The sequence below is a fragment of the Lontra canadensis genome, unplaced genomic scaffold (genome assembly GCF_010015895.1).
Source record: "Lontra canadensis isolate GAN:19392208 unplaced genomic scaffold, GSC_riverotter_1.0 scaffold221, whole genome shotgun sequence".
NCBI lineage: Eukaryota > Metazoa > Chordata > Mammalia > Carnivora > Mustelidae > Lontra > Lontra canadensis.
In genome coordinates, this window is record NW_022631215.1 from 517,633 (window position 1) to 534,402 (window position 16,770).

Below are 16,770 nucleotides of genomic sequence, written 5' to 3' on the forward strand. Positions count from 1 at the left end.
CATGACCTGAGCTGAAGGCAAAGGCTTTAACCCACTGAGCCACCCAGGTGCCCCTCCCAAAGTTTTTTTAAAAAAGGTTTTATTTGGTTATTTTACAGTGAAGGGGAGCATGAGGAGGGATAGAGTGAAGTGGAGAGAATCTCAAGCAGAGCCCAATGCTGGCCTTGATCACATGGCCTTGAAATAACAACCCCAGCCAAAATCAAGAGTTAAATGCTCAACCAACTGAGACATCCAGGCACCTGTCTCAAATACTTTTGAAAGGCTGTTTTACTGAATAGAGTTGACAGCTATTTTTTTTTCTTCAGTATTTAAAATATATCATTCCACTGACTTCTTGTCACCAAATTTTATGCTGAAAAACACACTGACATTTTGGGGGGTTCCTGGATGGCTCAGTCAGTTAGGCATCTGACTCCTGATTATGCCTCAGGTCATGATCTAAGGGTCAAAAGATGGAGCCCTGGATCAGGCTCCACACTTGGCCTGGAGTCTGCTTGAGATTCTCTCTCTCTCCATCTCCCTCTGCCCTTCCCACATGCTCCCTTTCATTCTCTCAAATAAATAACTCAATAAAAAGACACTGACATTTTTATTAAATATACCTCGTACATGATGAATTGCTAATGTATAGCTGTCTGTAGGAATCTAGGCCTTTGGCTTTCAGTATTTTTATCATGATGTATCATAGGGTTTATCCTACTAGGAGTATGATATTCATCTTGGTATGCAGATATCTTTCACACATATTTGGGAATCTTTCCACTACCACCCAGAAGGGGAAGAGGGTAAGGCACCTCTTACCTTAGAGAGGGAAATAGCAGAGGGTTTTACATATTTACGTCATATGGCCCAGCAGCTAGAGTTGGATTCTCTCGGTCAGAGAGGTCTGAAGACAAGCACTGATGTTTCATAGCCCTGGGATTTGTCTTAATTAGGGATAACACATGTTGGATGTAGTTCTGTGGGGTATGCAAAGCAGGCAAGCTCTAAATGACTAAAATCATGCTTTTTAAGGATATATTGAAGTCAATTAGATGTGTAAAAATTTGAGTTTGTTTCTGGCAGGATTTGAACTAATGGTCCTGTGGTGAAGAAGTGAACAACATAGGGGCCAATATGTACAGGACATCTTAAATACAAATATGCCACTTAGTTAGGCAGTCTGATTAATCTGACTGACAGGGGCTGAGATCACATGCATAAAATTAATAATATTAATAAGACCTTAAGCAACAAAGTGGAATCAATCTGCAATGTGAACTTCAGTCATACCCAACACTAGAGGGTCCTGACTGAGCAAATCCCATCAGCTATTCTGGTTTACCTTAGTAAGACACAATAACTTAAGTTTCTGTATCAACATTTTTTTTGCCCATTTTGTAATGCATGTGTAGCAGGATATACTAGCAATTGCACAAGCTCCACCTTGTTCCACAAGAAGGAAGTCTATGACAATTCTATCAGCCATGACGAGGTTGACATGAATACCTTCTAAGGCCAAAGTGGAGTTTTGCTAAACATTTGAATTCCTCTTAGGAGCACTTTTAGATGCAAATCAGAGTGTTTTGGAGAGACAGGAAAGTTAATGCCTGGCTTCTACACAAATGCAAAAGTGAGAGATATCCATCACCTTCGGATGGGACTATAAATTCCCCGAATGAGCAGATATTTTTGATTTTTGTGTTATGTGATAGTCAATATCAGTAGTGGGGACAGTTTCGTTTAAGGGACCACAAATTTATAGGCCCTATGCTTTGCCTTCAATGAGCTAAAGGCATCTTTCTTATGCCATTTCACTTAATATTTTGGGTATTTAATCTAGAGGGGACTGGAAGAGATTCTGATGAGTGAAATAAGTCAAGCAGAGAGAGTCAATTATCATATGGTTTTGCTTACTTGTGGAGAATACGGAAGGCATGGGGAGATGGAGAGCAGAAGTGAGTTGGGGGAAACCAGAGGGGGAGACGAACCATGAGAGACTGTGGACTCTGAGAAACAATCTGAGGGTTTTGGAGGGGAGGGGGCTGGGAGGCAGGGTGAGCTTGGTGTTGGGTATTATGGAGGGCACGTATTGTATGGAGCACTGGGTGTGGTACATAAACAATGAATTCTGGAACACTGAAAAGAAATTTAAAAATAAATAAAAATGTAAAAGAAATCACAAATCATGGCAGCCCAGTTTTGGAGAATTTATTTTTTAGTACAAATTGGTTTGTTTAAAGCAAACATTTTTGCTTCCTAAATTTTAACTAAGTTTTTAAATAAAATTCTTCTAGACTCTCTAAAAACTTGACTTCATTGTAGGTGTTTTAAATTTAGTGTTGTTTAAGGAGGAAACATGTTTTGATGAGCACTGGGTGTTATACACAACCAATGAATCATTGAACACTACATCAAAAACTAATGATGTACTATATGTTGGCTAACTGAACATAATGAAAATAAGTAAAAAGATTTTAAAAAGTATTGTTGTTATTGTAGAGACTAAGTAAAATCCTCAGGACCACTATTTGTCAAAAATGCAGGACGATTATTTGTCAAAATAGGACCATTACATGTCAAAAATCCACCAGTGTGTAGGAAATCTTTTTTTTTTTTTGAGGCATTTCTGAAATATAGAGATGACATCATGGGAAATCTATTAGAATAGAAATGACGTCAAATGAAGCAACTGACTTATAAAAATTAGTGGAAGTACATGTGAAAAATAATACAAGTTTATCTACGCTTATTGTGGATACATAAGTATCTGTTAGAACAACTTTGGTGTTCTGGTTCAGATTTGAATCTATGTAATATAACTATCCTAAGTATATCAATGAATACCTACAAAACTCCACATATTGAGAGACCAAGATACGGAATTATTGAATGATGGTAAAACACATTTATCCAGCATAATAATTTGTCTTTTGCCTTTGAAATTTGACTTTCAGTGACCATTTAAAAAGATCACGTGTTAAAAAAAAATAAAGGTTAAAGTCATAGAATGGGAAGAAAATTCTAAGGCCAAGACTTTCCCACCTTTTGTAGATAGGGTTCATTTAGACATCACACCAGGTAACCTTGCCTTTTTCAATCTAACTTCATCACATGAAGATGAGTATGAAATTGAATCCCCAAGCGTTACAGATAATATCAAGCTCATTCTGTAAGTGGTTGAGCTTCTTGCATATCCAACAGTAAATTGCACATGGACTGTTGAAGACCTTAGAGTCCATTGCAATATCTTGGAGTCTCATAACAGTTACACAGACCCTATAAAGTTCTCATGGAATTTTCTTCACTACTGTGTAAAAATAGCTCTGATTCATATGAAGTGTATATTAAGAAGGAAAATGATTTCTTATGGGAAATGAAATCATTAGCAATCCATTATCCAAAAAGATATCATCACTAGTTTTAGCAAACTGTGTCCCAGAAGGTAATCCAGGGCACCGTTTTATGATTACATTAGCAGTAATACTAGTGGGAATAGTAATTTTTACTTTTGATGCTTAAAAAAGGTTCTCTGAAATGTGGCAGAGAAACAGACAGAACCAACTCCAGTTGACTGATACTACAAGATGAAATCAAGTGTATAGTAACTAAGTAATTTAAATAATGAAATGTATACCATCTGATTTACCATTCAAGTATTAAAACACCTTTGAGGAAATTTTGGAATTCTAACCTGGAGTAGTCCTTCATCAGAAGGTATTTTTTGGAAGCTATCTCAACTAACAACCAGCATTAGTAACTGTTTTATCACTGTATATGGCTAGCTGCTGCATATGACTATTGTCTCTCAATTTTTTATTGTACATTCTGAATCAATTTTATATAAACTTCTAAATATGTAAATAAATGTAAATATAGACTTTTTTTAAAAGGTCCTAAAAAGTGCAACAAATAGTTGTGTGTGACTGGTTAATTTAAAAAAAAAAAGATTTATTTGTTTATTTTAGAGAGAGTGTGTGTGCAGGGGAGGGGCAGAGGGAAAGAGAGAGAAAGAGAGAGAGAGAAACAGACTCCCCCCCCCCGAGCATGGAGCCCAATGTGGGGCTCCATCTCACAAACTGAGCTGAAATCAAGAGTTAGACGCTTTACCAACTGAGCCACCCAGGTACCCCATGACTGGTTGCTTTTGTGTAAAAACAAAATGAAAACAAAAATAAGAAAGCTCTCTTGTGGGCTCTTGGGCCCCAAAATAGCATATAAGCCAGTGCAAAGGAAATAATGTGTGAACAAGTATATGTGTTTATCAGGAGCAGGAAGGAGACTCTAACAAATATTGGTTTTCCTGATGAATCAAAAAATCATCAGTGTCACATAAGAGCAATATCCCCAGGCTGGCCGGTAACTCTCTGAGAACAGAACACCTAAACACGCATTGGTTGTGTCTATCCACTACAGTTAGTATTTGGAGATTTTATTAGCATTTACTTTGGACAATACCCCTTTTGGCAACTGTGTGTCAAGAACTATAAAGGGCTAAGTTTTTACCCTATTTGTAAGCTAACAATTTTGTCTGACAGTTTTATACATGCTGGAAGAAGATACAAGATACCTGAGTCAGATATAAAAAAGATGGTTTATTACTCAAGTCACAGGACGCAACATGAACTTCTTTGCAATGGTTACCCTCAGTCCCCAAGTCCCCTGCTGGGGATAAGAAGCACTGCAGATGTATGATATGCAGACCATGGGTTTGCATTAAAATGTAGGAAAATCCAGTATTTTAAAGGGACTTTTAAAATGGACACTTAGCTCTATTCCTTATGTTCCACATATGAGATAAACCGTATAATTGTCTTTCTCTGCTTGAATTTTTTCACTTAGCGTAATCCTTTCCAGGTCCATCCATGTCAATGCAAATGATGGGTATTCATCCTTTCTGATGGCTGTGTAATATTCTACTGAGTGAGAGGTATTAAGGAGGGCACGTGTTGGGGTGAGCATTGGGTGCTATAGGCAACTAATGAATCATTGAACATTACAACAAAAACTTATGATGTACTATATGCTGGCTAACTGAACATAATAAAAATAAGTAAATAAGTAAGTAAATATATAAATAAATAAATAAGTAAATGTAACATTTAGCAAATGTCCTCAGAGGAAAGTACTATCTTTATGTTCCAGAATAGCACATAAATATGCCCTCTGTCCCAGAGGGAAATACTACTTTTACTTTCTTCCAAGGCTGTTTGTTATGCAATTAGCATTGAAACATAGTTTGGAACAAAAGCTGTTAATGGCTCTAGTCAGAATTCATGTAGAAATATGAGACCTATAAAGAATTGTCTCTGAACAATGACAAGCTATTTCTAGGGTTTGTATGGAAATGCATAGAACTTACAATATTGAAAAGTATTTTGAAAAAGAATAACCATGTTGTAGGCCTTACTCTGCTAGTTTCCAAGACTTATTATAAAGCAACAACTTTGAAAAAAGTATGGCATTAACATAAAGGTAGGCACATAGATCAATTCAGCAGAAAAGAAAATCCAGAAATGCACCCATATAGATATAGTCACCTGATTGTCAACAAAGGTGCAAAGCCAATTTCTAAAAGTGGAGAAAAGAGTGTTATCAGGGACGGGTGGTGATGTAATAATTGGATAGCCATAAGTTAAAATAAATGATTGTCAATCCTTACTTTACACCATACACAAAATTAAGTATTGACATTATACTTAAATGTAGGAGCTAAAATGCAGCATTTTTAGAAGAAAGATAGGACAAAATTTAAGTGAATGTGGATTTGGTAAAAATATCTTAAATAGGTTGCCAAAAATATGAAGCATAATAGGCAAAATCAATGAACTGGACTTCTTCCACATTAAAATACTTTCTTCTACTAAGTACAGTATTAGAAAAATAAAAATTAAGACACAGAACAGGAAAAAAAATACCTATTAAACATGTAACCATCACAGGGCTTGTAATTTGAATATATAAAGAACACTTAAAAATCAATATGTGGTAAGCAAACAACACAATTATAATGGGCAAATACTAGAACAGAGTCTTCATCACATAAGATAAATGGATGGCAATTAAGCACATGAAAAGATGTTCAACATTATAATTAAGTAAATGCTAGTTAAAACTGAAATGTCACAACATACCTATTAGAATGGCTCAGATTAAAAAGACTGACGATACTAGGATTTCATGACTACTACGTGATGTGAATATATGTGGTTATGGATATTTGGAAACAGTTGTGTAATTTCTTTTTTTTAAGATTTTATTTATTTATTTGACAGAGATCACAAGTAGGCAGAGAGGCAGGCAGAGAAAGAGGAAGGGAAGCAGGCTCCCTGCTGAGCAGAGAGCCCGATGCGGGGCTTCATCCCAGGACCCTGGGATCATGACCTGAGCCAAAGGCAGAGGCTTTAACCCACTGAGCCACCCAAGCGCCCCCAGTTGTGTAATTTCTGAAATGATAAACATATACTTACCATATTGCTGTTCTTAAGCTTTTACTAAAAAAAAAAAAAAATGAAAGCGTATTTCCACACAAAGTCTTGCACATAAATATTCATAGCAGCTTTATCTGTAACAGTCAAAAACTGGAAACATCTAGTAGACAGTAAAGGCATTAATTTTTGTTTGACAGCCACCATAGCAACTTTTTCTAGATATGTCTCCTGAGGCAAGAGAAACAAAAACAAAAATAAACTATTAGGACTCCATCAAAATAAAGAGTACAGCAAAGGAAACAACAAAACAAAAGATAGCCTAATGAATGGGAGAATATATCTGCAAATGATATATCTGATAAGGGGTTAGTATCAAAAATATACAAAAAACTTACATAACTCAAGACCAAAAAAATCAAATAACCCAATTAAAAATGGGCAGAAGGCATAAACAGACATTTCTCCAAAGAATATAACCAGATGGCAAACAGATGCATGAAAAGATGTTCAACATCACTGTGGGAAATGGTATGAAGGATTGTCTCAAAATTAAAAGTATAACTGCCCCATGATCCAGCAATCACACTAGTGGGTATTTACCCCAAGAATACAAAAACACTAATTCAAAGGGATACATGCACCTACATTTATAGCAACATTATTTAAAACAACCAAATTATGGAAGCAGCCCAAGCGTCCTTCAAATGATGAATGGATAAATAAGATGTGGTGTATATATATACAATGGAATATTATTCAACCATAAAAAATGAAATCTTGCCATTTGTAACAACATGGATGGAGCTAGAGTGTGTAATGCTAAGTGAAATAAGTCAGACAAAGACAAATACCACATGATTTCACTCATATGCCGAATTTAAGAACCAAACAAAGGAGCAAAGGGGAAAAACAGAGAGGGAGACTTATCAAGAAATAGACTTTAATTATAGGGGACAAACTGATGGTTACCAGACAGGAGGCGGTATTGGTTAAATAAGTGATAGGGATTAAGGAGTGCACTTGTGCTAATGAGCACCGGGTAATGCATGGAATTGCTGAATCACTATACTTTATATCTGAAAGTAATCTAACACCATATATTTCATAACTAAAAACCTTTTAAAAAGTTTGGGATTTACATTTGTATCTCACCATTGCAAGACTGGCAGTTAAAAGAGCTGAACCAGGCAGCAGTTCCCACCAGCATTTACAGGACAAACTCCCTGTTCATACACAGGTCCTCATGTACAAGGTCTCAAGGTGCCTGGAATAAGAAGTAAATTCAGTCATATGTGTGAAAAGAAAGCTGTGGGCTGATTTGTCTTGTGTGGTTTCTGAGCCCAAGAGGTGAATATGCTTAACACGCTGGTAGTACTAGGAAGAGAGTACAAGAGTACAAGAATGAGCAACATTTAAAATATTTTTCTTCTGATTTAGTGTTATCTTATTCTATTAAATGTAGGCACATGGAAAGAAAACCCCCTCCTTTTGTTTTTTAAATTAAAATGTCTCTCCTCAATATAAGCAACAAGTCAATCACTACAGAATGCATTGCTTGCCACTTAAGAATGGTAAACATATGTGCCATTCTCTCTCATCAATTTTTTAAAAAATATTTTATTTATTTATTTGACAGACAGAGATCACAAGTAGTCAGAGAGGCAGGCAGGCAGAGAGAGAGGAGGAAGCGGGCTCCCCGCTGAGCAGAGAGCCCGATGCGGGGCTCGATTCCAGGACCCTGAGACCATGACCTGAGCTGAAAGCAGAGGCTTTAACACGCTGAGCCACCCAGGTGCCCCTCTCTCATCAATTTTTGTCCACATTAGAGCCTAAAACCAGTTGAGATAAGTACAATGAAACCACACACATTATGAACAATGGTAAATATATATATATATTTTTCAGTGTAGGACAGGAATCTTCTGCCCTGCTCCTCCATGGATAGGGCTCTGTTAGGCATGATTTTAAAGGTTTTATTTATTTATTTGACAAAGAGAGGGAGTGAGAACAAGCATGAGCAGGGGAGCAACAGGCAGAGGGAGAGGGAGAAGCAGGCTCCCCGCTGAGCAAGGGCTTGATGTGGGGCTTGATTCCAGGACCCTGGGATCATGACCTAAGCCCAAAGCAGACGCTTAACACTGAGCCACCCAGGCACCCCTGGGTATGATTTTAAATGAAATCCAAGCATGTTCTCTCCTTGTCTAGTTTAAGTGCAGCCACCAGGAATGCAGAGTAGCATTTAAGGTATAAAGTACTCTTTTCTCGAGGACAACACTGTGGTGAGAGAGGCAATCTCACCATATACCAAGGTTCTCCTTGCAGGTGGAGCAGACAAGCCCTGGGAAAGACTAGAATGCAGGACTCATAGGCTCTCTGCCCTAGCTCCATGACAACCCTTTGTGCCAGAGCCTGGGTTTTGCAGCAAAACTCAGTTCAGGCCAGGGAACCCTGGGTCCACCAAGAATCCTAAGCAATCTATTGAACCTCCTGAAATTGCCAGTCCTGCTGCATCAAGCATTAATTTACCAGAAAAATAACAGGATGATTCTATTCCTTGGGTGAGCTAACAATAAACTTGGCAGGTAGCTTGCATGCTGTTCATGCACACTAATAGAAGCGAATCCCTTAAACTGATAAAGGACATGAAACCATTTTTTTTAATTTTAAAAGATTTTTATTTGAGAGAGTGAGAGAGAGAGAGAGAGTATGAGCAGGGAGAGAGTCAAAAGGAGAAGGAGAAGCAGACTCCCCGCTGAGCAGGGAGCCCAAAGCAGGGCTCTATCCCAAGACTCTGAGGTCATGACCTGAGCCGAAGGCAGACACTTAATGGACTGAGCCACTCAGGCGCCCCTGAAGCCAATTATTAATGTATTGCCTCTCCACTCCAAATTTGCCCATCAAAACATGCTCTCTGATAGTAGACACAATTCGTTAAGTATCTCTCCTTCAAAGTGACACAATGTTATATTTTCTCAGTAGAAGACACTGGAGGGACATTGAAGAAAGTACCTCTCCTCTTCTTTCTGGTTCTCGGAGGTGTGTGTGTGTGTGTGTGTGTGTGTGTGTGTGTGTATCATCAGTGCTTTGCCCCAGGCATGAGCCAAGAACACCTGTCCTCATTGGATGTACAGTCCTGGTGTGGCCGGCTCATCATCTTTCTATGGCTTTCTTCACAGAGACATCTTGTGCTCCAAACTACCTGCCCACTGATTCTCTCTGCTTGCTTTCTCTACTGCCCCTACCCGTCCCCTGCCCAACAAGTTTATCATCTGTAGTTCTCCCAGTGCTCTAGCCCTTCCAACACCATGGCCCTTCTGATCCTGTGCGCAGGACATTTTTAGCTCCGGGCCTCCAACTCCACCAGCATCCCTATTCCTACTACATGTCCATACACTGACCACTAGTTGTTGCTTGTCCACACCTATGTGTTCCAGAGAGCTGCTTCCTGCTCGCCTTGCAACTGTAGACCAGCTCTAGTTCTGCAAACCAGCTCTGGTGCCCACAAACCAGCAAACTTTTCTGCCATGCAATAGGTCCTCCTATACTTTCTCCAGTGAGGTGTGAACCCCAGCCTTTGATAGGGCCACCCCCACTTCAAATTTGTGTATCCTCGAGTACTCTCTCTCAGCCCCAGAATACCATACACAGTTTTCTCATATCCTATATATTACACAATTCTCATAGCTTAACTTGATGTTAAACTTCTCCTGTCCACTGTACACTTTCTAACTCTTGACTGGACCACATTGCGATAGAACACAACATCTATATGAAATACCACTCTTAGAATTACTGAAACCTTTCTCTTTCAGAGCTGAGCCAAATAACGATGTCCACCATCACCTAGAGAGAGCAGGAAGGGGGGAAAAAAGATTAAAAAATTCCTTCGAAAGGAAAAAAAAACTGGGATTATTTGCAGATGTTATGATTCCGTACATTAGATCCTTATCTGTATTTATAAACAAGTTATTAGAATCAACAAAAGAGTTTAGATGTTTATAGCTTAAAGAAATCAACATACAAACACCAACTATACTTTATTTGCCAGGGAAAAAATTTAGAAAGTGAAAATGTCAAAGATGGTATTTGCAAAATATGAAGTACCAGGATGAAAATGTCTTTCTATGGAAAATACACAAAATGTTATTGGAATATTAAATGAGTTATTTTATTAAAAAGAGAGATCATATCCATGAAACAAACATTCAATATTGAAAAGACATTAAATCTTAAAGCTCAACACAATCTCAATTAAAATCTCAAACAAGCTTTTAGTTGAACTTCTAATGAATTGATCATTTAAATGGCGTCAAAACAGGCTAAAAAATAACAAGACACCTTCGAAGAACAAAGTAGAATGGGCTGGTCTTATCCATATATCAAGACTGACTTCAGATCTGTAGTAATTAATACTGATATATGGTATTTCAAATAAATAAATAAGCCCATACATAGGTAGACACTTGATTTATGACCATGTTGTTGTAAATAAGTTGGAAAAGAGAAGACTTTTCAAAAGTGGTTTACTGAGACAATCAGATACCAATGGGGGGGGCAGGAAATCAGAACCCTACTCAGTATCATACATAAACATCACCTGTAGGGAGATTAAGACCTACCTGTGAAAGGTAAAGTCATAAATATTTTAGAAGATAATACAGAGAATATGTTCTTAGCCCCAAGAAAGGGAGAGATTTCTAAAAACAGACGAGCACTAATAATAAAGAAAAGAATGATAAATTTGACTGTATAGCATCTGTTCACAAAGCATAGCATAAATCAAGTGAAAATTCAAGCAACAAAGCAAAGGAATATTTTGACCACACATATAATCAATGGACTAGTATTTAAAACACATAAATAACTCGATAAATGAGTAGGTGTAGATGGAAAATAGAAGGATGGCTGACAGAATTAATCTTGAACAGTCCTTTCACAGAAGAAAAAAAAATCCAAAAGGCTCATTAACATAAGAATATGCAAAAGCTGAACAGTAATAGTGGGGGGATAAAAAAGTTCTGCCAATCCTACGTGTAGGTGAAGATGTCTAGCATCAGGAGCTCTATGCTACTTGAGAGAGTGTAAATTGTCACTATTACAGAAACCAATTTGGCATCATCTAGAAAAGCTGAAGATATTCATACTCCATATCCAAGTGAATGTGGTTTTGGAGGTATACCCAAGAGACTTTTACACATGTGTTCCATGGGAAATTTCCAGGAATGTTCACTGCAACATTGTTCATAGTGGTCAAAAACTAGAAACAACCCTAGTGTCCATCCACTGTAGAATTGTAAGTATAATCATAACATAATCACTTCACTAAAACTATACACTGGAACGCTAGTCAATAATGGAGACAAAGGATTTTCAGCTACCTTGAACAACATGGATGAGTCTGTCAAATCACACGTATCATATGATACAACGTGAGAGAAAAAAGCCATCAAAGGAAGCATGCAATTCCACTTATAACTCGTATACATAAACTGTATTATCTAGAGATGTGTAGAAAAATGGTAAAGCTATCAGAAGAGCTCTGAAATCATCACATTGTCAGGACAATGACTATATCTATAAGGAAGGGAGTGGGCTGTGATTGGGAGGAACACAGTGTCTGCATTCTGGAAACCTGGCAGTGGTCTATTTCTTGACCTCGGTCCTAGTTACATGGGTGTTTGTTTTTATAAGTTATCTAAACCTGGTAGGTATGTTTTATGAACTCCTCTATATCTCAGATTTCAAAAATGGTTTCCTTCAAAAAATGTAATGGAAGGAAAATATGTGAAGGAAAAATTTTGATGAGGTTTAGATCCCTAATAGGGATGAAAAAAAATTTTTCTTCCTATCAAGTGATCTGCAAATATACATTATCACTAGAAAGGGGGAAAGTGGAGATTTATTTAAACTATATGCACCCCATAATTTAGTTACTACTCTCAACCTTTCTCTTGCTAGATATTTCACCCTATATTCATATCACTTCCCAAATCACAGATGACAGACAAGTCGGAAGATCGTAAACATCATTAATACAATCATTAGGCATCACAGGCCATATCCATTACAGTAAGATTGGGCCACGACACTGAAATGCAAGCAGGCACACCAAGACTATTGAACACGGTCATATGTGTATTTTTCTCAGCAGAGTCCATGATGGTGACTTAGGGTTTAATCTTGTCACATTTACCTGGTAGTCTTGTCCAGAGACCTCCACGTGCTGGAGAATCTAGAATTAGCTGAGGAATGCTGTGGGATTGGACATGAAATTTACCATGGTGTAATGGCAGAGTTGGTTTAGGTTGTGCACTGTCTTGGAAAAGCCCAGGGGTGGGTAGGGTTTTCTAGGATTCAATATAAATTGTTTCATCTTCCAGGCTTTGAACTTCTAGGCTGAACAGTGGTAATCCGTTTTGGCCCCACCTCTTATTGATTCTAATTTCTGTACCAGCAGGCAAAACAAAATAAATAAATAAGTATAAAACAAATTTTCCTGAGGATCTTGCTCAAGACAGTTCTGGATATGGAAGTTGTCTGGGGTTGGGGGGGGACATCATTTTCAGTAGAATTTACTAGCACTGTGGTAGTTCAATGTTGACACATAGCGCGTTGTCCCAGGAATTTTCTCTCCCTGGATTGATAAATCCAGCCAGGCAGCCAGCCAGGGAGCCATCCAGTAAACAATTTTTTTTTTTTTAAACACCACGCTTAGCACTGGGAGGAGGTGGGGTGTTCATTTTGGTATATACAGTGATGTACAGATTTAAGTTGCATTTAGCAGATAGATTGCTAGGTATTCCAGCACCGTTTACCGAATGAACTTTCATTTCCTTATTATCTGGGAAGACGTCCTTGATTTCCCACAAATATCAGATGTAGAACTTATTTGTGCATACCAGGTTCTGCCTCTGGGCTTTCTATTTTGTCCCAGAGACCCAGTACCAGAATATTTAAATCACTGTGTCGTTAAACACGTTTTAATATCTGATAGGGCCAGTTTCTGCGCATTGCACATTTTTTTTTTTTTTTTCCTTTCAGGAACGTGTTCAGGCCCGCGGCAGGGGGCGGGGTCGCGCCTCCTCCGCGGCTCTGGTTCCAGTGGAGCCTCACCGACGCGGAGATGGAAAGCCCGAGGCTGCTCCCGGCTGGTGGGACACGACAGAGCGGCGGTGTTAGCAGCCCCGCGGGCGCCAGCCGGTTCCACGGCGGCCCTGACCCGCGAGCTGGCCAGGTCCCCGCGCGCCGCCTCCTGCTGCTCCGGGGCCCCCAAGATGGCGGGCCGGGGAGGCGGCACGAGGAGGCCCGCACGGCCTCACGGGGCCCGGGCCCGAGCCCGTTGGCCCCGAGGTTGGATCACGCTGGCGGCGGCGACAGCGATGACTTCTTCCTGGTGCTGCTGGACCCGGCGGGTGGCGACGTGGAGACCACGGGCGCCGGCCAGGCCGCAGGGCCTGTATGGAGGGAGGAGGCCGAGTCGGTCCCACAGCTCCAGCAGGGTGAGAGTGACGCGAATCCCGCGGGCCGCCAGGCGCTAGGCCCTGGCTGCCAGTCCGCAGTCCCCGCCCCATCCCCGGCTGAGAACCCGATCCCCGCCCCAGGCCTGGGACCCGCCGCGGCCTTCACGGGCACGGTCACCATCCACAACCAAAACCTGCTGTTGCGCTTCGAGAACGGTGTCCTCACCCTGGCCACGCCCCCGCCGCCAGCCTGGGAGCCTGGGGTCGCGCCTGCCCCTCAGCCTGGGGGTCTGATGGCTCCGCAAGCGGGCGTCCCGCACGCCGCGCAGGCCAGCGACTGCCCAGAGCTGCCGCCCGACCTCCTGCTGGCCGAGCCGGCTGAACCCGCGCCGGCTCCAGCGCCTGAGGAGGAGGCAGAGGGCCGGGCCGCAGCCGAAAGTCCCCCCCGCAGGCCGCTGGGCCCAGGCCCGGGCGTGGTGCTGTACCTGTGTCCCGAGGCTCAGTGCGGACAAACCTTCGCCAAGAAGCACCAGCTGAAGGTGCACCTGCTGACTCACAGCAGCAGCCAGGGCCAGCGGCCCTTCAAGTGCCCCCTGGGCGGCTGTGGCTGGACTTTCACCACCTCCTACAAGCTCAAGAGGCACCTGCAGTCGCACGACAAACTGCGGCCCTTTGGCTGCCCTGCAGAGGGCTGTGGCAAGAGCTTCACCACGGTTTATAACCTCAAGGCACACATGAAGGGCCATGAGCAGGAGAACTCGTTCAAATGCGAGGTGTGCGAGGAGAGCTTCCCCACTCAGGCCAAACTCAGCGCCCACCAGCGCAGCCATTTCGAGCCCGAGAGGCCATACCAGTGCGCGTTTTCTGGCTGCAAGAAGACGTTTATCACAGTGAGTGCCCTGTTTTCCCATAACCGTGCCCATTTCAGGGAACAGGAACTTTTTTCCTGCTCTTTTCCTGGCTGCAGCAAACAGTACGACAAGGCTTGTCGCCTGAAAATTCACCTGCGGAGCCACACCGGTGAGAGACCTTTCCTTTGTGACTTTGACGGCTGTGGCTGGAACTTCACCAGCATGTCTAAACTCTTAAGGCACAAAAGGAAGCACGAGGATGACCGGAGGTTCATGTGCCCTGTGGAAGGTTGTGGGAAATCTTTCACAAGGGCTGAGCATCTGAAAGGCCACAGCATAACCCACCTGGGCACAAAGCCATTTGTGTGCCCTGTGGAAGGCTGCTGTGCCAGGTTCTCTGCTCGCAGTAGTCTTTACATTCACTCCAAGAAACACTTGCAGGACGTGGACACTTGGAAAAGCCGTTGCCCAGTCTCTACTTGTAATAAACTCTTCACATCCAAGCACAGCATGAAGACCCACATGGCCAAAAGGCACAACCTCGGCCAGGATCTCTTAGCTCAGCTAGAAGCTGCAAACTCTCTTACCCCCAGCAGTGAACTTACCAGCCAGGGACAGAGTGATCTCAGTGATGCAGAGCTAGTGTCTCTCTTCTCTGATGTGCCTGGCAGTAGTTCAGCTGCAGTGCTGGACACAGCATTGGTGAACTCTGGAATCTTAACTATTGATGTGGCTTCTGTGAGTTCAACTCTGGCAGGAAGCCTCCCTGCTAATAATAATAATTCCTTGGGGCAGGCTGTGGACCCTCGGGCCTTGATGGCCACCAGTGACCTTCCTCAAAGTCTGGATACCTCTCTGTTTTTTGGAACGACAGCCTCTGGCTTTCAGCAGAGTCCCTTAGATATGGATGATGTTCCAAGTCTAAGTGTGGGGCCATTGGCATCTCTGGGCTCTTTGGCTATGAAAAACTCGAGTCAAGAGCCCCAAGCTTTGACCCCCAGCAGTAAGCTAACAGTGGACACAGATGCTCTGACTCCTTCAAGCACCCTTTGTGAAAACAGTGTCTCAGAACTACTGCCGCCAACCAAAGCAGAATGGAATGTACATCCTGACTCCGACTTCTTTGGACAGGAGGAGGAAACCCAGTTTGGCTTCTCCAATGCAGCAGGAAACCATGGTTCTCAGAAAGAAACAGATCTTATCACAGTGACTGGCAGCTCATTTTTGGTATGAACTAACTATTAATTCCTTGCCACGTGGCTTATTCTTATGAATTACACTCAATTTTTAGGATATTCTGGACTAAATGTTTAACTGCAGGCATTTCTTAGAGGTTTGAAAAAGAACAACACACTGGGCTATATGTTTGGAGATTTAAATTATGATCTTGTTCCTGGAACTCTCAAGTTGTGTGACCCTGAGCAAGTCACTTAACCTATCTGAGCCTTAATTTCCTTATTTATAAAATGAGGTGGTTTGAATAGATGTTGTTTCTAAGAACTTTTCAGCTCTGTAATTCCTTGATGATAAGCTTATTTCCTTGTGAAAAAAATTAGGGCTTTTTTTAGTGATTGTGTTGCATGTGCTTTTTTCCAACTTACATAATAGTGTAATGCACAGTCATGTTTTTAGTAGCCAAGTTCAACTATTATCAGTTTGTAAACAATTTTGTTTATCTTATCTTCATTTTAACCCTCACCAAGAATTATTTTGGAACAAATACCATACTTTACCTCATTTCAACCCTAATTATTCTATATATAGTTCTGTAAAGTACAGTCTTTTTTGAAAAAAAATTACAATTCCATTATCATACTTAAAGGTAGCAGTAACTCCTTAATCGAAATATCCAATCAGATTCCAATTTGCAGTTGTCTCTTAAATGCTATTTATTTATTTTTAATATAGAGTTCCAATAAATCTCTTAAGTGTCTTTTTCATTTGTGTTTCCCCTTTGTTTTTTATTTGCATTTTTATTTCTTTACAAAATAGGTTGTTTCACTAGAAGCATTTACCACAATCTTAAATTGCATCCTTGTGGTGTTA

General features: G+C 40.9%; 1 protein-coding gene across 1 annotated transcript; it reads left to right on the plus strand.

Annotated features, from left to right (window-relative positions):
• The first annotated feature begins 13,461 nt into the window (after positions 1-13,461).
• LOC116862109 (zinc finger X-linked protein ZXDB) lies at positions 13,462-16,566 on the plus strand. The gene has a single exon (XM_032849245.1). It carries the CDS (start codon positions 13,537-13,539, stop codon positions 15,955-15,957), a length of 2,421 nt encoding a protein of 806 aa, XP_032705136.1. The 5' UTR covers positions 13,462-13,536; the 3' UTR covers positions 15,958-16,566.
• The last annotated feature ends 204 nt before the right edge of the window (positions 16,567-16,770 follow it).